This window comes from Ranitomeya variabilis, chromosome 1, assembly GCF_051348905.1.
Source record: "Ranitomeya variabilis isolate aRanVar5 chromosome 1, aRanVar5.hap1, whole genome shotgun sequence".
NCBI lineage: Eukaryota > Metazoa > Chordata > Amphibia > Anura > Dendrobatidae > Ranitomeya > Ranitomeya variabilis.
In genome coordinates, this window is record NC_135232.1 from 1,090,964,551 (window position 1) to 1,090,987,648 (window position 23,098).

A 23,098-nucleotide genomic window follows, 5' to 3' on the forward strand; every position below is an offset into this window, starting at 1 on the left:
GCTGATCCAACTGCTGCCCTGGGACATTCCTTGAGCGTTAGAAGTAGTTTTCATGCTCAGTGTCATTTATAGTTATGTCTGACATCACTTTATTCTTCTCTCTCCATATTATGAGCATTCTCTGGATAGATTTTCTGTGCATATTATTCCGTTGCCGTCATTAGATTATTCATTAAGGTTTCGGTGTTTAATGTTCTGCAAGTCTGGCAACAAACCCTCCAGTAACTGGGGGAGAAGTGGCGGCATCAATGCCAGAGCAGTGGTCACCGGGCGCTGTGTGCTGCGGCCACTGTGTGACGGGCGGACTAGCACAGGTCATGTGACCACTCTACCGGGCAGAGCAGCTGCCCGCAGCGTCCAATCACAACGCGCGACGTCACATACAGGCCCCCTTAGCTGAGCCCGTGTTTGACAGCAAGGGTGGTGACGTCAGAGGGGGCGGGCTCAGCGCTTGCCTCTTGTATGCCGGTCTGTGGCGCTGCGCTGCTTTCCTCTCCCGGCTGTGCATTGTGCAGATGGCTGCCGCTAGTGAAGCTCGGCGTGTGCTGGTGTACGGCGGCAGAGGCGCCCTGGGCTCCCGGTGCGTGGACTACTTCATGTCCCGGAACTGGGTGAGTGGCTGTATGGTGTCCTGTGCCCTCTGTGTTATAGGGTTAGTGTGGTGCTGGGCAGGTACAGTGGTCACCTGGGTACAGAAGTCCCAGCACAGAAGCTTGTGTAGGAGAGCTGAGGCTGGGGCTGCATTTCATGTATTGCACTTAGATGATGGTAAAAGGGAGTCCTGTATTAAAAAAAATAAATAAAAGTACGTTTTTTTTAATAATATGCTACAAGTTTTGATGTGCCGCGGGGGACCTGCTGGGCTGTGCTGTGCCGTGCCGCGGGGGACCTGCCGGGCTGGGCCGCGCTGCGGGGGACCTGCCGGGCTGTGGTGCGCCAGGAGGGACCTGCCGGGCTGTGGTGCGCCGTGGGGGACCTGCCGGGCTGTGGTGCGCCGCGGGGGACCTGCCGGGCTGGGCCGCGCCGCGGGGGACCTGCCGGACTGTGGTGCGCCGCGGGGGACCTGCCGGGCTGTGCTGTGCTGCGAGGGACCTGCCGGGCTGTGGTGCGCCGCGGGGGACCTGCCGGGCTGTGCTGTGCCGCGGGGGACCTGCCGGGCTGTGCTGTGCCGCGGGGGACCTGCCGGGCTGTGGTGCGCCGCGAGGGACCTGCCGGGCTGTGGTGCGCCGCGAGGGACCTGCCGGGCTGTGGTGCGCCGCGGGGGACCTGCCGGGCTGTGGTGCGCCGCGGGGGACCTGCCGGGCTGTGGTGCGCCGCGGGGGACCTGCCGGGCTGTGGTGCGCCGCGGGGGACCTGCCGGGCTGTGGTGCGCCGCGGGGGACCTGCCGGGCTGTGGTGCGCCGCGGGGGACCTGCCGGGCTGTGGTGCGCCGCGGGGGACCTGCCGGGCTGTGCTGGAAACTTATTCCATAGAGTAGAACATGAGGCACAGGGGAGACTCTATCTTCCTATATGTTCATGCCGTCTCCCTTTTATAATATTGACTTTGCTTTCTCCCCTTTTATTCCTGCAGTGGGTGGCATCCATAGATGTAACAGAAAATGCAGCCGCAAATGCCAACGTTGTTGTCAAACTGTCTGATTCTTTCTCGGAGCAAGCAGAAGAGGTGAGTCAGCGGGCGGCTGTCTGCACAGCCCCAGGTTACTGGATGTGGGCTGATGTGTGCAGTGACTGCCGCGGTCAGGAGATTGATTTCATTTCCTATCAGTGGTCAGATGTAATCACTGTAAGGGTGAAGTGCTGCCGAGTCCCTGTATGTGGCTCTGATGTCTCGTGCGGTTGGATACACCGGGCACGTTCCTCTTTTATAGACCGCACATGTTGGGTGTTGATGGTGGACATCTGCTGTGTTTACTAGTATTCTGTGATCAGTGCGTTGGGCTCAGCCATCTGGGATCTGGGGGGGCGTTGGGTCACTAAGAGATTATTCTAAACCTGGCCAAACCCCTTCAGTCGCTGCCAGTCATCTGATGATTGTGGGGGTTTCTACAGCTGACGAAAGTGCTGGCATCAGTTAGCGAAAAGGCTTGCTGCTGAAACTGTCCCTTTTTATTGACGCAGTCCTAAAATCTATGTGAAGCTCAGCATGGAGGTGTGTGCATCTGTCCGCCATATATTTAGGAGGAGATCTCCAGGCTATAAAGTCCTTTAACTGCTCTTCTACATGTGATGTTCATGTATGTTACATGTTGGGCGCAGGCTGTGTTTACAGTCAGCACCTGCCTACTAACAGCAGTGACCAGAGCTAGCTCCGATCGTGGCTGTTTAATCAGTTAAATGCCGCTGTCAGCCTCTGTCAGTGACATTGAAAGAAGCCCTCCTCCACCCATCAAAGCTTTTATCCTCTTCATGCATTGTAGCCATCACATTCTATAGCACTGTGAACTTACAATTGCTCATTTTGCCTTTCTACCCTGCTAATTCTAATCTTTTCTTTGCTCTATGTAAAAATGTGAAGTCTCTTGTCCCTGCATGTATCATTCCCCTCTTTATCTCCTGACCCAGCGGCTTCTCACCCTGCCAGGGACATTTGCCCTGACTCATAACTCAAGCAGGAAAAATTTACGTCCTGTCCCTACATAGAGCTTAGAAGGATTCAGCTAGTCAGTTATTAATCATGTGATGCTGTAGATCTAATAGAGGAGAATTGTCTGGGTAAAAAGGCAAAATGAGCAATTGTAAGTACACAGTGCTATATAATATGATGGCTGCAATATATTAAGAGGGGATGGGAGGCGGAGGAGTACTTCAAGCGGCACATTCATGTCATGTGACCGTTCCAGCACTCATGTCCATCAGATGATAGATTTGCCGGGAACACAGAGGTTGCCAAATGTGTTTTTAAAAAAACAAAACTGAAACATTAAATTATAGAAATTTGAATTGCTCTTATTTTCCCAGAATAATAAAAATAATAATAATTAAAAAAAAATAAATATGAACATCTGGTATTGTCTCATCAGTGACTAATATATAAAATTCTAAAAATAAATTGTGCTACATGGTAAACTGCAACAGAGAAAAAAAATCAGAACTTCAGAATTTAAAGGGAATCTTTCACCCCAAAATTCACCTATAAGCTAAGGTCACCGCCATCAGTGGCTTATGTATAGCATTCTGTAATGCTGTAGATAAGCCCCAGATGTAACCTTCAAGATAAGAAAGAGGTTATATTATACTCAGGAGCGGTCCCAGTTTGATTTGGGTCAGATGGGCATCACAGGTCCGGTCCGGCGCCTCCCGTCTTCATGTGATGACGTCCTCTTCTTTGCTTCCTGCTGCGGCTCCGGCACGGGCGTAATGATTTGCCCTCTTGAGGGCAGAGCAAAGTACTTCCTCAACAGGGCAGATAACATACACCTGCACGGTAGCTGCAGCAGGAAGCAAAGAGGACGTCATGGCATGAAGATGGGAGGTGCCGGACCGGTCCACGACACCCATCTGACCCAAACCGAACTGGGACCGCCCCTGGGTGAGTATAATCTAACCTGTTTTTCTCATCTTTCAGGTTACATCAGGGCTTATCTACAGCATTACAGAATGCATTACAGAATGCTGCAGATAAGCCCCTGATGGCGGTGGGCTTAGCTTATAGGTGAATTTTGGGGTGACAGATTCCGTTTAAACTCTGAAGTTCTGATTTACCTTTAAGTTTTGAAGTTATAGTTCTTAGAAGAAGGGGAAAACAGAAGGCACAAACTATACAGTGAAAGGGTTAATTTCTAGTGACAATGAAAGGGTCATGTTGTCAGGATAGGACATGTGTTTTCTAATTAGATGATGGAGCTTGTGATAATCTGCCGAATCTTTGTTGGATCAAAGGCAGGAGGATTGCAGGAACGCTCGGGGTCCTCGGCCGTTGAATATTTCTGTACAATGTGTGACCTGTTTTGTGATTGACCATTAGTCAGTGGTAGTTGTGATGTGACTTGTTCTGTCACGAGCCGACATTCACCATTTCTTCCTTTCGCCCATCCTTCCATCAGGTCAGCTCCGCGGTGGATCAGCTCCTCGGGGGACAGAAGGTGGATGCCATCTTGTGTGTAGCCGGAGGCTGGGCAGGAGGATCTGCAAAGGCAAAATGTAAGGAACTGGGGTTTTGGTATGGAGGGTTTCCATGTTGCCCCTACTAGTTTTCACAAACTTGGTGATGTTTACAATGGAGGGATCCAAATATAAATGGTGGAGATAAATCGGCATTGATTGATGCTATTCTCCACGCGTTTCCAGTCCATACAAGCCTCTATTATAGACATGTGACTCTGCAGACCTTTGTCTTGAATAGTGGAGGTGCCCATGCTCAACCTTCTCTCTAGTCCTAGTCTATTAGACTGCTAGAGAAAGCCAAGTGCCGCTCTCTATTTCCGTACTCTCATAGTCACTGAATGGATGGTGAGCACGGGCACCGACACCCCACCAATTCCGGGCTGCATAGATCCCTGTCCTACACTGTTGGCGGTCAGAGGTCTTCATTAGGTCAGGGTTCAGGTTAGGAGACCTGCGGCCAGTCCTGAACTCACCGACTTTGGAACTGGCTTTTAGTTGGTTTGTTGTCCTGTCCTAGTACTAGATCATGTAACATGTTCTCCCCCAATTTTTGGGGATCTAGCCGTTTCCTTATGTCTTATGCGACATGAAGGGACATTACCAGTGTTGCCATTGAGAATGTATTACAAAATCTACAATTCAGAGTGAGTCAGCTCTTTTAGCCACATGTGCGCCTAGTACCAATTTATGCGAATTGTTTTCATAAGAGCCAGATGTGAGCTATTTGGGTTTTTCTTTATGACGTTCTTGAAACCACACAAGGTTTTTTTTTAGTTTTTTTTTTTAATTATTTCAATTTTACTGAAAAAAGAAAAAAAATCTGATTTCTGATCACCCAATGTAGCCAGTATTTAATCTGTTATGGTTGATATTTAGATGTAAATTGGGTCAATTGATAGTAAATGTGCAGTCAGTGTACTATATCGTTGAAATCCTGAATATTGCCTGGACGTTGCTGCACAGATCCGTGTTGTCGGTAGTTAATCATTAGTTAGCAGGATCGATAACCCATGTACATTTGCTCTATTGATCTGTAAAAGGCAAAGTATTCTTGCTTTTTTTTTTTTTCTCTTGATTTGGATATGTCATTGATTTAGAGGGATCTTCCAGCTTTCTTAAAAGATTGATGGTGGGTAGCCCTGTTATAATGGTGTCTGCTGGACCACAAATGATGACGTCAGGACCGTCGATCTGACTGCTGCTGCCACTATAGGCTACAGCTAGGAATAAATGAGATAATTTGCAGGAGCCCGGTCCAGTGGGTCTAACTTTTTACATTGAGAACAGCCCTTTAAATTGAAGCTGTGATGCTTTTTTGGTTACCTCCAGGTTTCGCCAATCGTAGTCATATAATTGATATGGCGACACTAGTATTGATGGACCTGCTACATTACAGATGTGGGCCAACCGGTAGCTCTACGTGCCAATCAATGCCTGTGTCCTACACTTTAATTACATGAATATTATGGCGCTGTGGTGAGGCCAGTAAAGTACAGCATGTGACCACTGCGGTCCCAGTTTAGCTACTGCCATCAGCTTGCTAGCATAAAGAAAAAAATCTGTCTGCAGGTGTCTATTTAATCTGAGTGCAGCATAATGTAGGGGCAGAGACCCTGATTCCAACATTGTGTCACTTACTGGGCTATTTGCTGTAGTTTCAATACAATCAGTGTTTTATCAGCAGAAGCATATCACTACAGGACTAGGGGTCACAGGCACAGCAGTCCCGCTAATCTGTGTAACCCCACCCCACCACTGATTGGCAGCTTGCTGACCATGTACACAGAAAGCTGCCAATCAGAGGTGTGGGCGGGGTTATACAGAGCTCCGCATTCTTAGATATTCTACAGCAGAGAATACGGGGATTCTATCAAAGCTGCAGCATGCAACCCAGTAAGTGACAAATCGCTGGAATCAGAGTCTGTCTCTACAGTTCGCTGTTCTCAGAGCACATAGCAAAAACTTACTGATTGATGCTCTTTGCTTCTGTTTTCTTGATTGATTTTTTTTTTTTCAGCTTTTTATAAGAATTGTGATCTCATGTGGAAACAGAGTGTGTGGACATCAACTATTTCCAGTCACCTAGCTACGAAACACCTGAAAGAGGGCGGCCTGCTCACCTTATCCGGGGCGAATGCTGGACTGTCCGCTACTCCAGGTAAAGACCGGATATTGCCCATGGGAAAAAATACATAAGCGGCATGGCGTATGAATAAACATATATTCTAAGGAGAAAAGTGTGGGGACACACCTCTTAATCATTGAATTTGACTATTAATTTCCCCCCTTGTAGAACATCTGGCCTCTTGGTTTACTAATGAGTTAGTTGGGCCAGTGGCTCAGTGGTTAGGACTATTGCTTTGCAGTGCTGGGGTCCTGGGTTGAAATCTGCCAAGTAGAATATCTGCAAGAATGCTGTGCAATGTTCTCCCCGTGATTGCATGGGTTTCCTCCGGGTTCTCCGGTTTCCTCCCATGCTGCACAGACATACTGATGGGGGATTTAGATTGCGTCCCAGTGGGTACAGAGGTAATTTCAGTAAAGTGCTGCGGAATATGATGTGCGACAGGATGACTTCTGAGGTCACTGGTACCAGCACGGTCTTGTATAAGGAACCACCGGTGTAACAAGTCCGATCATTACTTTCTTTGCTCCTAAATCTTCCTCATCACATGTGAGTGATAATATTAAGAAGTGGTAGGAGCGGCAGTAACTCTGCTCCGAAGTGGAGACCATGTACCATTAGAGCAGGGTCACCGAGTGCTCAGGAACAGAGGTCGCCAACACTCAGCTGACTCCATAACTGCAGAATCCAAACCTCATCGGCATTACCATCAGCACACACTCTATGCCTTCACTGGGAGTCTCATGGCTGAGCAGCTTGCATGATGCCTTACATCACCAAGCGCAATGCTTTGCATCGGATGGAGTGATAATAAAGCTGCCACCTCTAGACTCTAGAGGAAACGTGTCTTATGTAGTGACTTCGGTCTGCTGGACAAGTCTGGGCTTGGTGGAGATCAGGAGAACGTTACCTGTTGACTGCATTGTGCCAGCTGTAAAGTTTGGTGGTGGAGGGATAATGTTATGGGGGTTGTTTTTCAGGGATCCGCATATGCCCCTTACTTCCAGGGAAGGGTAGTCTTAATCCTTCAGCTTTGCATTTTTGACAATTGTAGCTTCCAACTTTATGGAAACTGTTAGGGGAAGGCCCATTTGTGTTCCCCATGACTGTTCCCAGAGCACAAAGCAGGATCCATAAGGACATGGTTGGGGGAGTTTGATGTGGAAGAACCTCACCCATGGTCCTTGGGATGAACTAGAATGGAGATTGTGAGCCTCACGAAATGTTCTTCTGGATGATTGGGCAGATATCTCTACAGACACCTCCAAAATCTTGTAGAAAATGTTCCCAGAAGAGTAATGGCTGTATGCAAAGGGCAACCAATGCCTGGTAAGGACTATGGATTTACTATGGACTGTCCTTAAAGTTCCTGTAGATGTAATGTGCAGGTGTCCCAGTACGTTTATCCATATAGTTTATCTTTTAGATTATTTGAGAAAATTGGGTTTTCTTGGCATACGACGAGCTTTAATTTACATTGGGGCGTAGTAACACCCATTGCCATCTCTAGATTACCTCCCTGTGAGGACCTGGCCTACATGTAGTCGCTGTAGATCTGATTTCACCATTTCTCCACTTACAGTACATGGTGAATGTGTCCTTGTCCTGAGTAAAGAGACCTTTGCCTCCTGATACATTCAGCCCTTTGCCCTGAAACCGTCTGTGATTTTTCTGCTTCACGAAGTTGCATGGACTTATTGTAGTAGAAAAAGTTTGCAAGACTGGAATAAAGGAGAGGAAACCCAATAATGTCAGGGCCATGTGTCTGTTATGTATCATACATAATGTCACATCGTCTCATCCCGGTAACCACATCCGGGGCCCTCCGGAATGTCTCTGATGTCTATGGGACATGTGCGTCTCATTTTAGGAGGAGACAGCATGTATTACACACGGGTTGGGCAATCTTCTCCGCTGGCTTGATTGGTCTAATTAAAACAAATTGCATAAGACGAAAATATATCTAATTACAATATTCATGGTAATGATTAAAAAGCAAAACAAAAAAGGTATGATTGTTACATGATTTGTTACACATGTAGTGAAATAAATTATATTCCTGCTGCCCTTGTTCAGCGTCCAGTCTGGTCCTATGTGGTCTTCACTTCTGCGGTGGGACACTTGGTCTGACATCTCTTCACTTACTGGGCACTGCGACTCTTCCCAGCACAATGCACATCATGATGTTGGTGGTTTTTACTGTTCTTTGCCAATATCGATGCTTTGAAATTTTTAATATGTATCAATAAAGAAGATTTTAATGTCCGATCTGCATCACATTACATCTTCATAACAAACCTTTTGTGTAGTCTGATCTGTTAATGGTATATTGCTCCACCGCTAACCTACTCGTTGGCACTGAGGCAGCTATGGTCAGAGCGGGTTGGTGTTAACCACACGTATCGCGTTGGTTTCTCTGGCGTAGATTCCCTCGACACATTTTCTCTTTGAAAAACAGTTGTGTGATTTGAAACTCACAGGCTGGAACAAAGGGTGAGGAAGAGACCCAACCTGTTTCACAGAGAAGGCCCACTGAGCTTAAAGCCTGCAGCTTCAAAAGCTGACATGGCAGAGAACAAAGCATTGCAGAAATGGATGACATCCGAACAAAATCACAAGTCTTTTATCACGTTTGTAGAGGAAGTGGTGACTTTCATGATTATCTTTTTTAGGAATGATTGCGTATGGAATGGCGAAAGCCGCAGTACATCAGCTGTGCCAGAGTCTCGGTGGGGAGAAGAGCGGGTTGCCGGTGAATTCTGCCGCTGTAGCCATCTTGCCGTAAGTTGCTTCTTGCTTTGTCTGATATTGATTTTCTGTGAATATGTTCCTGATACTTGAAGTAAATGGAGAGGAGCCTCTCCACGTTGTCTGTTGGACTCGAGTATATTGATTGTGAGACAGAACAAACACTCAGCGGATCTGAAGATGGCAAACCTGATTGTTCATATAATCTACCCATTATAATGGCAGACGTGCTTTACAATGCAAGTAATGACCCTGCATGGCATGAAGTGTATGAATACTGCGCAGAGAAACATCCCAATAAATACCCAGAAACCCACTCCAGTGTGCAGGCTGCCATCAAAGCTGTCCGCAGTAACACTGTCCTTGTTGCCCAAAACAACCTATAACTGTGCAATTTTCATACTCCCATTTCTGTGTACAGCTTCAAATACGCTAGGGAAAAATAAGCAGCATGTGCTTGAGACTTGCGGATTCTCATTCACTTTATTTTCCTGTTGATGAAGCTGTGTGGGCCTCTTTTTTTTTTTTTTTTTTTTTTTTTTTTTACAAGGCAAACAGTCTGTTTTATTGATGCAAATTTGGGGTTCATAGGTGGTTTTTTTTTGTTTGTTTTTTTTGTGTTTTAGTGTTTTTTTTTTTTAGAGAGATATTTTATATAAATCATGGTCTCCTGTGTAGATCAGCCTGTGGCAAAGCTTCAGAGGGACCGCATTGGCAGCCATGGGGCCCTTCAGCAGGCCCTTGTCTGCGTTGGTAACCCATTGGCAGGCCCTGATCACATACTGGGCAACTGATAACAGCATTTGCACTGGCGACCATTCCATTTTAGATGCTGCTGTCAAACTGCAATGATTTGTGCTATCACATGCAGACTCCAGTGTGGACATTCTGGTGTGCCCATTTGTGCTAATTGGTTTAAATTGAGCTCTTGATTATATACAGTGTGTCCGTAAAGTCATGGTGCACTTTTGACCAGTCACTGGAAAGCAACAAAAAACGATAGAAATGTGAAATCTGCTCCAAATTAAAAAAAAGAAACTCTCCCAGTTTCATACCTACTCAGTGCAGTTCGATGTTGGCTCCATTTTTTTGCCTTACACACATCCAAACGATCACTTTAGCTTGTGGTTGCATGATGTCACAGACCTTGCAGTGTATTGATCAGAGTTCAGTTTAGTCTGACTGGGGGCTCAGCAACAGCTTAAATGAGTTTGTTTGGTTCTTGTTATCTCTCCTCATAAACAGGTCTGATATGATTTGGGCTAGAGAAAGGGTGCCAAAATGTAAACTATAAAAGTGCACCATGACTTTACGGACACACTGTAGTTTGTTGAGAAAAAAAAAAAACACATTTGGAGCTATCAATTTTTAATCTGTAAAAGCTCACTTGGTGCTTTGGGCAACTAAGACAGTTTCACTGCTAGACTGTTTTGATGAGGCCCGATGTATATTAAAAATGTTGTCACGACTGTTGGTCTGCCACTATTTAATATATATTTGTATATAATTTAAAATATATTATATCTGTGGCATGCAAAGGTTTGGGCACCCCTAGTCAAAATTATTGTTGTGAACATATATAATATCTCATTTTTTACATTTTAAAAATCACAAAAGGGAAAGTGGGTCAATGCAAACGTTGGTGCACCTTTGGAGATTTGTGTGCTCCGATAACTTTGACCAAGGTTTCAGACCTTAATTAGCCAGTTAGAGTTATGCCTTGTTCACTATCATTGTTGGGAAAGGCCACGTCATCAAGCTAAATTTCAGTAAAAGCAAATGACAACCCCCACTTGACTGCAAAAGACCTTCAGAAAGATGTAGTAGACTCTGGAGTTGCCGTACATTTTTCTACTGTTCAGAGACACCTGCACAAAAATGGCCTTCATGGAATAGTCATCAGAAGAAAACCTCTCCTGCTTTCTCGCCATAAAATTCAACATCAGAAGTATGCAAAGGAAAATCTAAATAAGCTTGATTGCAGTTTTAACCCCTTACTGACATCGGACGGAATAGTACGTCCGATGTCAGCTCCCCTGCTTTGATGCAGGGCTCTGTGGTGAGCCCGCATCAAAGCCGGGACATGTCAGCTGTTTTGAACAGCTGACATGTGCCCGCAATAGCGGCGGGTGAAATCGCGATTCACCCGCCGCTATTAACTAGTTAAATGCCGCTGTCAAACGCAGACAGCGGCATTTAACTACCGCATCCAGCTGGGCGGCCAGAAATGACATCATCGCCGACCCCTGTCACATGATCGGGGGTCGGCGATGTGTCAGGACAGTAACCATAGAGGTCCTTGAGACCTCTATGGTTACTGATCGCCGGTAGCTGTGAGCGCCACCCTGTGGTCGGCGCTCACAGCACACCTGCAATTCTACTACATAGCAGCGAACAGCAGATCGCTGCTATGTAGCAGAGGCGATCGAGTTGTGCCAGCTTCTAGCCTCCCATGGAGGCTATTGAAGCATGGCAAAAGTAAAAAAAAAAAAAGTTTAAATCGCCCCCCTTTCGCCCCAATCAAAATAAATCAATAAAAAAATCAAATCTACACATATTTGGTATCGCCACGTTCAGAATCTCCCGATCTATCAATAAAAAAAAGCATTAACCTGATCGCTAAACGGCGTAACGAGAAAAAAAATCGAAACGCCAGAATTACGGTTTTTTTTGTCACCGTGACATTGCATTAAAATGCAATAACGGGCGATCAAAAGAACATATCTGCACTGAATTGGAATCATTAAAAACGCCAGCTCGGCACGCAAAAAGTAAGCCCTCAACCGACCCCAGATCATGAAAAATGGAGACGCTATGAGTATCGGAAAATGGCGCAATTTTTTTTAATTTTTTTTTAGTAAAGTTTGGAATCTTTTTTTCACCACTTAGGTGAAAAATAACCTGGTCATGTTAGGTGTCTATGAACTCGAACAGACCTGGAGAATCATAATAGCAGGTCAGTTTTAGCATTTATTGAACCTAGCAAAAAAGCCAAGCAAAAAACAAGTGTGGGATTGCACTTTTTTTGCAATTCCACCGCACTTGGAATTTTTTTCCCGTTTTCTAGTACATGACATGGTAAAACCAATGATGTCGTTCAAAAGTGCAACTCATCCCGCAAAAAATAAGCCCTCACATGGCCGAATTGACAGAAAAATAAAAAAGTTATGGCTCTGGGAAGGAGGGGAGCGAAAAACGAAAACAGAAAAAGCTCCGGGGGTGAAGGGGTTAAAAAGTCGTGTGGAGAATAAAGGGCACAGAAAAAGAACATCACGCCAACCATTAAGCATGGGGGTGGATCAATCATGCTTTGGGGGTTATGTTGCAGCCAATGGCACGGAGAACATTTCACGGGTAGAGGGAAGAATGGATTCAATGAAATTTTATCAAATTCTTGATGCAAATATACTGTAACACCATTTGTAAAAAAGCTGAAATTGAATAGAGGATGGCATCTACAAATTGAAAATGATCCTAAACTTATGTCAAAATCCACAACAGACTACCTCCAGAGGGGCAAGCTGCAGGTTTTAGGCTATGTTCACACGATCCTTTTTTTGATCCTTTTTTTTAGGACTAAAAATCGCAGCTCTTGGCAGAAAACGCAGGTGCGGTTTTTGGTGCGTTTTTTGGTGCGGTTTTTTTATGCAGTTTTCTCTGCAGATTGTCTGTGTTTGACACAAATAAAGCTTTAACTGCAGTGGGGAAAAAAAAAAAAAGAAATGATGTCATTTCCTTGTCCAACCCTTTTCTTCTTCCATCCTCCATTTTGGGACTAAACACCAAAATGAGTGGACGTGTTTTGAATGACAGCGCTCCGCAGAGTGCTGAGCGTAGGCCAGATCACAGCCTGCGGATCCAGCTATTTAAGTCTACGTTCACATTTGCGGTCTGCGCCGCAGCGTCGGGCGCCGCAGCGTCGCCGCTTTCGTCATGCGCCCCTATATTTAACATGGGGGCGCATGGACATGCGTCGCACTTGCGTTTTGCGCCGCATGCATCACTGCGGCGCACGCGTCCCTGCGGCGCACGCGTCCGGGCGCAGAGGACGCAGCAAGTTGCATTTTTGCTGCGTCCAAAATCAATCAAAAAAAGGACGCATGCGGCGCAAAACGCAGCGTTGCGCATGCGTTTTGCTGCGTTTTTGTTTGCGTTGTGCGCACAACGCAAATGTGAACGTAGCCTAAGTGCCACGTGCCACGTATTTAAGTGCCACGTATTTAAGTGCCACGTATTTAAGTGCCACGTATCACGTATTTTTGCTATTGTAAGGTGGCATTAATCCCGGTTAATAATGGAGAGGCGTCAATAAGACGCCTATCCATTATTAATCCAATGAAAGGTTTAAAAAAAAAAAACACAAACACTTGAAAAAAAATATTTTAATGAATTAAAGACACCCACTTTTTAACAATTAAATTTTTTTATTAAGTATTTAAAAAAAGGGAACAATAACAGTAACGTGTGTGTGTGTATATATGTATATATATATATATATATATATATATATATATATATATATATATATATATATATATATATATATATACATATACAAGTTTTGAGTTACAAGTTACATACTTTTTGACCATATTTTATTGTACGCTCAATCCGTCCTGAAGACCCTCGACCTGAAAAAGACGCAAAATAAAAAAAAAAATTCATACTCCCTGGCCCTGTCCGCAGAAATCCATCGAGGGTCCCACGAAGATCTTCCATGGAGAACAGACACATCCAGAGATATGTCTGCTCTCCATGGCTGCAGCAACACACTGACAGGAGCCATAGTTCCTGTCGGTGTGTCATGCATTGACCCCGGCACTCTCGCTTAACGGCAGTGCTGCGTGGGAAAGTTCAACGCAGCTGTACTGCCGTTAACCGAGACGCCGGAGCCATTGAACTCCGGAACAGTACGCGATACACTGCTAGGAGCTTCGCTCCTGGCAGTGTATCGCCGGAGAGCAGCCGATCGGCGTGGGACACTCGTTTTATGGATTCTGCGGACAGGGAGTATGAATTTGATTTTTTATTTTGGGATTTTTTCTTGGAGGATCGAGGGCTTCGCCTACAAGTGTGCTGTTGGTGAGTATATACTCTGTGTTATATGTTGTATGTACTGTACTGTACTGTGTGTCATGTATGTGTATTGTGTGTGTTTTGTGTAACTTTACAACAGTGCTAAGTCGCCGGACACAGGGACAACTCTCCCATCCTAATACCGGATGGGAGTAGTAGTCCCATACGGCGACTTAGCACATTGGTGGCACTAGCGTCGCATGGGGACACACACACACACACACACACACACACACACACACACACACACACACACACACACACACACACACACACACCCCAAATCAATCACGATCCCCATGCGACGGTATGCCTCCATGTCTCTTCGGAAGACACTCCGCCCACGCACTTCCGGCCGCTTCCCCGCACTTCCGGCTGCAGCGGTTCTGCACCACAAACCGCAATAAAACCCGCAGATATATTTTTGATCTGCGGGTTTTACTGTGGGTTTGACCTCACAATGGAGGTCTATGGGTGCAGAACCGCTGCTGTTTCGGACAAAGAAGTGACATGCTCCTTCTTTTTTCCCGCAGCTATTCAGCGCGGCTTTTTTTTTTTTGAAATTCAGGATCATGTGCACAGTGGTTCCTCTTTTCCATAGGGTACATTGTACTGTACCCTGCATGGAAAAAAGCTGCGGAACCGCAGCGGCAAAACCGCTGCGGCTCCGCAGTAAAAAACGCACTGTGTGAACATGGCCTTACAATGATCCTCTGATCTGAACATTATTGAAAATCTGTTGCTAGACTTCAGAATAGCTGTGCATGCAAGACGACCGAGGAATCTCACAGAACTGGATGAATTTTCCAAGGAAAATTTTATGAAAATCTCTCAAGCAAAAATTGAAAGACTCTTGGCTGACTAGAAAGTGTTTACAAGCTGTGATACTCTCAGAAGTACTAGGTACTAACCATGTAGGGTGCCCAAAATATATATAATCTCTGTATAATATTCCGATCAGTGTATATGTTTCTATCTATACACGCTCATACATGCATGATATATAAAACTGTATATTTAAAACCTGTATCCTAGATCCAGGAAGGGTTAATATTATAAGTCCGCACTTAGATGTATTTTGTGTGTTTTTAATAAACCTTATCTCCTCCATGGCAGCGTTACCTTGGATACACCAGCAAACAGGGCCTCCATGCCTGATGCTGACTTCACGTCCTGGACGTCATTAGACTTTATCGCGGAGTGAGTACAATATCTGATGTGGTTTTATTATTTTGCTCTCCTTGGGTTTAACAAAGCTCCTGTCTATTCTGCGACAATGTGGGGAGAGGGGATTTTCACAAATCAGTTCTGTAGTTGTCATGATTATGAAAGTTTTGACAAAATTGGGAATATGCTCCTCATACAATCCTGAAAATTGAAAAGATGTGAATAAAAAAGTTAATTTAAAAAAAAAAAAAAAATTTAAATAACCCCTTTATGACATCCGCTGTCATGTATGCCCTAAGTCTTACTGACCTGGCAGGTCATTGCTTTGTTGCAGCCAGTCGCCTCTAACCATCACACGTGGATCGGTTCTCCGTCCGCAATTGTTAACCTGTAAAATGCCGCTGTCAAACTGCAGCACTTAACAATCACCGATGTGGAGCCTCGTCATTCCATGTGCTCATCGATGCTCCTGTGATGTAATGGTGGGTCACCCATGGCTTGCTATGACAGTCTGGGGTCTGCTGAAGACCCACTTGATTGTCTTACCTAGCTCCCTTGAAGCCTAGCCTGTGCTCGGGCTTCAAAGGAGACCGTGATTTTTACTATATGCAAGCGATGTTGTGTATAGCTCTAGCAACCAGACAATTGCAGCTTCAAGCCCCCTAAGGGAAGTAATAAAGTAAAACAAAAGTTAAAATGGTTCCCTTTTCCCCAGTAAAAAAGATATAAAAAAAATTATTGCCGTAATCAGAAAAGTCCAATCTGTCAAAATATAAAGATAATTAACCCGTTCAGTAGAAACTATAAGAAAAAAATCGAACGCCAAAGCATTTTTTTTTTTTTTTTTTTTATTTTACTGCAATTTCACAAAAAATGCTGTAACAAGCAATCAAAACCTCATATCTATCCCAAAATGCATCGATTAAAAATCTAATCTCATTCCGCAAAAAGTAAGCGATAAGACAGCGTCATCGATGGAAATTAAAAACCTTGTCTTGGAATATGGCCATGCAACTACCGTATATACTAGAGTATAAGCCGAGATCTTCAGCCCATTTTTTTAGGCTGAAATTGCCCCTCTTGGCTTATACTCGAGTCATTGTCCCTGGGGGGTCGGCGAGGGAGGGGGAGCGGCGGCTGTAACATACTCACCTGCTCCTGGCGCAGTCCCTGCGTCTCCGGTCGCTGACAGCTTCTTCCAGCGTTGAGCGGTCACATGGTACCGCTCATTAGTAATGAATATGGACCAGACTCCACTCCCATGGGGTGGAGCCGCATATTGATTACTGTAATGAGCCATAACGGTGACTGAAGAAGCTGTCACTGCCCGGAGACGCAGGGACTGCGCCAGGAGCAGGTATAATGGGGAGGGGCAGCACTGCGCGATATTCACCTCTCGTCGCTCAGACCCTGGAACTTGCTATACTCGCCTCTCCTGGTTCCGGGCACAGCTCTGTCTTCCGCGTCCTCTGCAGTGACGCTCGGTCAGAGGGCGTGATGACGTGGTTAGTCCGTGCCCTCTTCCTGAACGTTAGTGCGGAGGACGCGGAAGACACCGCGATGCTGGAACGAGGACAGGTGAATATTGCAAGTGTCGGGGGCCTGAGCGATGAGAGGTGAGTATGTGTGATTTCTTTTTTTTTTTTTTTTTTTTTTCGCAGCAACAGCATATGGGGCAAATATCTCTACGGAGCATTTTATGGGGCCATAATCAACATTTGTGCAGCATTATATGGGGCATATTTTAATATGGAGCAAACTGTATGGAGCATTATATGGGGCTCCTGATTCAATATGGATATTCAAAAACACTTAACCTACTGATATCTCAATTAATTTAACTTTTATTGGTATCTATTTTTATTTTTGAAATTTACCGGTAGCTGCTGCATTTTCCACCCTAGGCTTATACTCGAGTAATTAAGTTTTCCCAGTTTTTTGTGGCAAAATTAGGGGTGTCGGCTTATACTCGGGTCGGCTTATACTCGAGTATATACGGTGTGTATGCACATGTATGTGTGTATATGTGTGTATATATGTATATGTGTGTGTAAAATATATATATATATATATATATATATATATATCTATATATATATACATACACACATACACACATACACACATACACACATACACACATACACACATACACACATACACACATACACACATACACACATACACACATACACACATATATATATATATATATATATATATATATATATATATATATATATATATATATATATATATATATATATATATATATATATATATATATATATATATATATATATATATATATACATATATACTCACTCACTGGCCACTTTATTAGGTACACCTGTCCAACTTCTTGTTAACACTTAATTTCTAATCAGCCAATCACATGGCGGCAACTCAGTGCATTTAGGCATGTAGACATGGTCAAGACAATCTCCTGCAGTTCAAACCGAGCATCAGTATGGGGAAGAAAGGTGATTTGAGTGCCTTTGAACGTGGCATGGTTGTTGGTGCCAGAAGGGCTGGTCTGAGTATTTCAGAAACTGCTGATCTACTGGGATTTTCACGCACAACCATCTCTAGGGTTTACAGAGAATGATCCGAAAAAGAAAAAAAATCCAGTGAGCGGCAGTTCTGTGGGCGGAAATGCCTTGTTGATGCCAGAGGTCAGAGGAGAATGGGCAGACTGGTTCGAGCTGATAGAAAGGCAACAGTGACTCAAATCGCCACCCGTTACAACCAAGGTAGGCCTAAGAGCATCTCTGAACGCACAGTGCGTCGAACTTTGAGGCAGATGGGCTACAGCAGCAGAAGACCACACCGGGTACCACTCCTTTCAGCTAAGAACAGGAAACTGAGGCTACAATTTGTACAAGCTCATCGAAATTGGACAGTAGAAGATTGGAAAAACGTTGCTTGGTCTGATGAGTCTCGATTTCTGCTGCGACATTCGGATGGTAGGGTCAGAATTTGGCGTAAACAACATGAAAGCATGGATCCATCCTGCCTTGTATGGAGCATCTTTGGGATGTGCAGCCGACAAATCTGCGGCAACTGTGTGATGCCATCATGTCAATATGGACCAAAATCTCTGGGGAATGCTTCCAGCACCTTGTTGAATCTATGCCACGAAGAATTGAGGCAGTTCTGAAGGCAAAAGGGGGTCCAACCCGTTACTAGCATGGTGTACCTAATAAAGTGGCCGGTGAGTGTGTATATATATATATATATATATATATATATATATATATATATATATATATATATATATATATATATATATATATATATATATATATATATATATATATATATATATATATATATATATAGAGAGATATTATTAAAATTGGAACAGCACAATGCTCACCGATGGGTGCCTGGCCTCCTGGGTAGAGTGGTCCACTCCTCCACCCAATATGTATTAAAAAAGAGCAAAAGAAGGCAGCACTCCAAGTTCTTTCAGGGGGATAAAAAGTAGGATTTATTCAGCCCACATCTCTGTGCGACGTTTCGGCTCACACTGAGCCTTTTTCAAGCAGTGAGTGGTACCAACATCTGTGGTTTTATAGGCATAATCTACAAACATTTGCATAATTACTCATACATCATTACTACTTTATAAAAAGTTATTACAATGTGTACATACAAGTTATTCGTGCAATCATTAAAGTGCATTGTGCATTGTGCTAACGTGCTACTATAGTTTTTATCTCCTCAGTTTTTTTCCCTCTTTTTCATATTTTATACATTTCCTTGTTGATTCCTTCATACTGTACATCTATCATGTGTTATTTATAATTATTTTGTTTCCTTACCCTGATGCCCACAGAGCAGACCACATGGAGGACGCTATTTAACATTATCGGCGTTCTATTCTCCTTACTGCGCATGTCCTGACGTCATCACACTCTGCCATAGCTTGCCAGCCAATCAAATACACTTGCAGTACACTTCTCCTTTATATTTTGTATATTACGCTATATTTTCTATTAATGGACATTACATGGCTAAGTCATTTTAGTTTACACTCTGGCACAACGGACGGCACCGTTTTCAGGTTGTTTCTGCTTGCCAATGTCCCTCCAACTAGATCCACAGCCCTTCAAGGCCATACCATCCTTGTCGGAGGGTCCATATAAGTGATAATATACTGCCAAATGTCCATATATTGTGTATATATAGCAGGCTTAAACTCCACTGTATTTTACCATGCATTTCCTTTATTAAGTTAGTCCGTCATTGCTACTGGCCGACAGTGATGACATAGTCAAGAAAAAATTAAAAAAACATTATATAACAAAAGAGAAAAAAAATAAATAGAAAAAAATGATAAGTAGTTTCATCCTCCATGTGGTTATGCTCCATCCACCGTCAGGCTGGGGATTGTGTAATCTTGGAAGACGTGAGGATATCTCTAAAATAATATAAAATGACAGTTAAAATTGGAGTGAAGATGCAAAAATTACATTTCTATGTCACACTCCAACAGTCAGACTAGGAGCCCATATACATCTGATTCATAGGCATACTTCCAGGGTTAGTACATGCTAGGGTAAATTTTAAATTCCACATTGAGACCTTTCGGTTTTAGAGTATTCAGTTCATAAATCCATCTTAATTCTTGTTTTTTTTAAAAGGGATACTCTATCCCCCCCCCCCTCTCCTCTGTATGGGGACCTTATCAATTATTCTAAATTTTAAGATCCTTCTCCACATGTCCCAATTCCGTAAAGTGTTTCGAGACCGGGAGGTCAAGCCGCTTTTTCCTAATTGAATGCCGGTGATTGTTAATGCGCACTCTCAACTCACACGTAGGCTCCCCCACGTACCACAGTTTGCAAGGGCATTCTAACAAATAAATCACGTGGTCAGAGTTGCATGTTAAAAATTGTCCTATTGTATATATTTTATTAGTGTCCGGATGTTTATATGTAGGGCCCTTCAGCATGTTAGCACAATTCACACATGACAAGCACGGGAAACAACCCTTCTGGCTTGTCCCAGTGATTGGTCCTCTAAAAAATATGTGTCAAAGCACAATGTCAGACTTCACTACATGGTCTTTAATATTATTACCTCTGCAACAAGAAAATAGTGGGGGCTCTCTGAATTCTTTTATGCCCGGCAAACAATTACCTAGCATTCCCCAATGTTTTCTGATTATTTCTGCTATCCTCCCACTTTCCTCCGTATGTCATCACACATGGTATTCTAGTTAAGGATTTTTTAGTATTTTGTCCACCCCCCCCCGCAGTAACTCTTTCCTATCCTTGTTCAAGACCGTTCTTTTGGCCATAGTAATTATTTCTCGTGGGTATCCTCTATTCAAGAATTTCCTTGCCAGGGTGTCTATGGGAGGTGGAGCCGCATATTCATCACTGTAATGAGCGGCACCATGTGACCGCTCATACAGGACAAGCTGCGGCCCTGAGAGGAAGCATCGAGGGAGCCGGGTGAGTATTGTATTTCCAGTGGGCGGGCGCACAGGGGTTGGGAAGGGGGTGGTGACAAGGATCTTTATTTTAAACACAAAAAAAATAAAACTATTTTTCATTCCTTCTCTCCAGCGAACGCTGCTGGAGAGAAAAAATGAATGGCGGCTTCAGCACCAGATGCAGGGGACAGCGCTTACTGTAGCGCTGTCTCCTGCACGGCACACGGACAGCATCCGAGTGCGGTACATGTTTTACACGGACCCATTGACTTTAATGGGTCCGTGTGATACGTGCGCTCCCACGAACACTGACATGTCTCCGTGTTTTTCAAACGAACAAACGTGAAAACACGCTGACATGTGCAGAGACACATTGATTTTAGTGTGTCTACGTGAGTCAGTGTCTCCGGTCCGTGAGAAAACTGTCACCACACGTACCGGAGCCACTGACGTGTGAAACCGGCTTTAAGTAAATCAGGTGATGTGCATCTCTGTAATGAGGAGGGGTGTTGTCTAATGACATCAACACCCTATATAAGGTGCGCCTAATTATTAAGCAACTTCCTTTTCAGAATCCGCAACATGGGCACATACACTTATAGTTACCTGTACAAACAGAGATCCCCCTAAGATGGCCAAATCTAAAAAAAAATAAAAATAAAAAAAAAAAAAATCCAAAAATATTAAGCTTTGATATTTTGAGTCTTTTGGGTTGATTGAGAACATAGTTGTTGATCAACAATAAAAATAATGCTCTAAAATACAACTTACCTAATATTTCTGCACACAGTGTAATAGAGGTTCCTTTTCTGGGGGCAGTAGGCTTGGGAGGTGGGGGCATCAATTTCCATGACCCCTTACCAAACTGTGAAGACCAGCCCACAGCTGTCTGCTTTAGCAAGGCTGGTTGTCAAAATTGTCAGGGGACCCAATGTCTTTTTAAAAATGTTTCTTTAAATGCATGGGGACCCCTCTATTCTTGATAACCAGCTTTGCTAACGCTGACAGCTGATGGTTGCAGCACGCAGCTGTTGGTTTTGCCTGGCTCGTTATCAAAAATACAGGGGATCCCATGCCATATTTTTCATTTATTATGCAAGCGGTGGCTGATGAATACTCCCATCAGCCACCCACTGCTCTGTTATTAGGGGCAGCAGGTGTAGGTTGATGGGAATGGTAGTCCCATCAGCTGCCACTTGCTCTCACTGTTATCAGTTGAATGTAACTCAACATTTTCCCCTGCTCGCGGTGATCTCCAGCAGAGCAGAGGAGAATGATGAGCGCAGTCTACAGCACCAGGGAGCAGCGCTAAGTATACTGCCTCTTTCTTGGTACCGGTAGGTGTGGTACTGATGCTGCACACTGCACTGAACTCTTTGGTAGTGTGTGTGTGTGTGTGTGTGTGTGTATGTATTGTGGAGAGTAACATGCTTGCTCTGGCATGCCACGGCAAGGAGGCTTATTCGCTGTGCAATGCTCCTCATGACAAGGTTTATGTAATGTAGTACAGCTCTACTTAATAGTATTAAGCTAACTATCATATTAGTGAAGGACAATTTCATACTGAGACTGGGTACGTGGTAAGTCGGGAAAAATAAAGCCCAATAAAATGAATAAAAAAGGTAATGAAAAAATATTTACAAACTAAGAAACATTATTTTTTGTGAAACTAAAAGTACACATAAGTGGTAGCGCAATGTTCAAAATATCCCAATCTATAAAAATGTCCAATTTCCAGGACGTCCCCCTGACAGCACGCTGGAGGACGTCCTCCTCCTCCTTGCAGGGACAGGAAATACAACACGAGAGGTTAAAAGGTCCCACTCCACCCCCTTTCCCTCAGTGTTTTTCCTGTCCCTGCATGGAGGGACACACACGAGAGCAGAGCAGCGCGGAGCAGCGCAGAAACTTACCATTACGGAGGGCCCGGGGGATCGTGCGGCGATGCCAATATCTTTCCCCCGCGACGGTGGCCCGAGGCAGAAACTCCCCGGTGGGGAGTCCCTCTGCCTAGAGACCAGTCGAGCGGACGAGCTCCTGGGTGAGAGCCGCTTCCTCCCGGTGGGAGGCTCTCGGCTCGGGCGCCAGGCCAGCAAGAAGCGCCACAGGTCAGAAGATCCGGCAGCGGTTTGCGTTCCACGAGGTGGAACGCGGAATTAGGTCGTACAGCACTTCCGGTGGCGTCTCGAGGTAAGGTGACGTCACATCCGGGGGGAGGCGAGGCACTCGGCGTGCGTTCCACTGGGTGGAACGCGGAAGTACGCGTACATAAACCCGGAGGTACTGCAATAGCGCGCCGGATTTCCTCTGTATGAAGGAGGATAAGGCGCAAGATTGTTTTGAGTGACGGCAGGACACGATACAGCGGTAGTCCGGGCCAGCCAGCATATTGAACCGCATCACATGCCGGAGACTAAGGGTGAGCGCAGC

General features: G+C 44.6%; 1 protein-coding gene across 1 annotated transcript in view; it reads left to right on the plus strand.

The window, feature by feature from the left end:
* The first annotated feature begins 416 nt into the window (after positions 1-416).
* QDPR (quinoid dihydropteridine reductase) overlaps positions 417-23,098 on the plus strand; it is a 33,116-nt gene continuing 10,434 nt past the window's right edge. The window contains exons 1-6 of the mRNA XM_077280009.1: positions 417-611; positions 1,573-1,665; positions 4,046-4,142; positions 6,124-6,264; positions 8,904-9,012; positions 15,172-15,255. Coding sequence (XP_077136124.1) covers positions 516-611; positions 1,573-1,665; positions 4,046-4,142; positions 6,124-6,264; positions 8,904-9,012; positions 15,172-15,255 — 620 coding nt within the window. The 5' untranslated portion in view covers positions 417-515. The remainder of the gene's footprint in view (positions 612-1,572; positions 1,666-4,045; positions 4,143-6,123; positions 6,265-8,903; positions 9,013-15,171; positions 15,256-23,098) is intronic.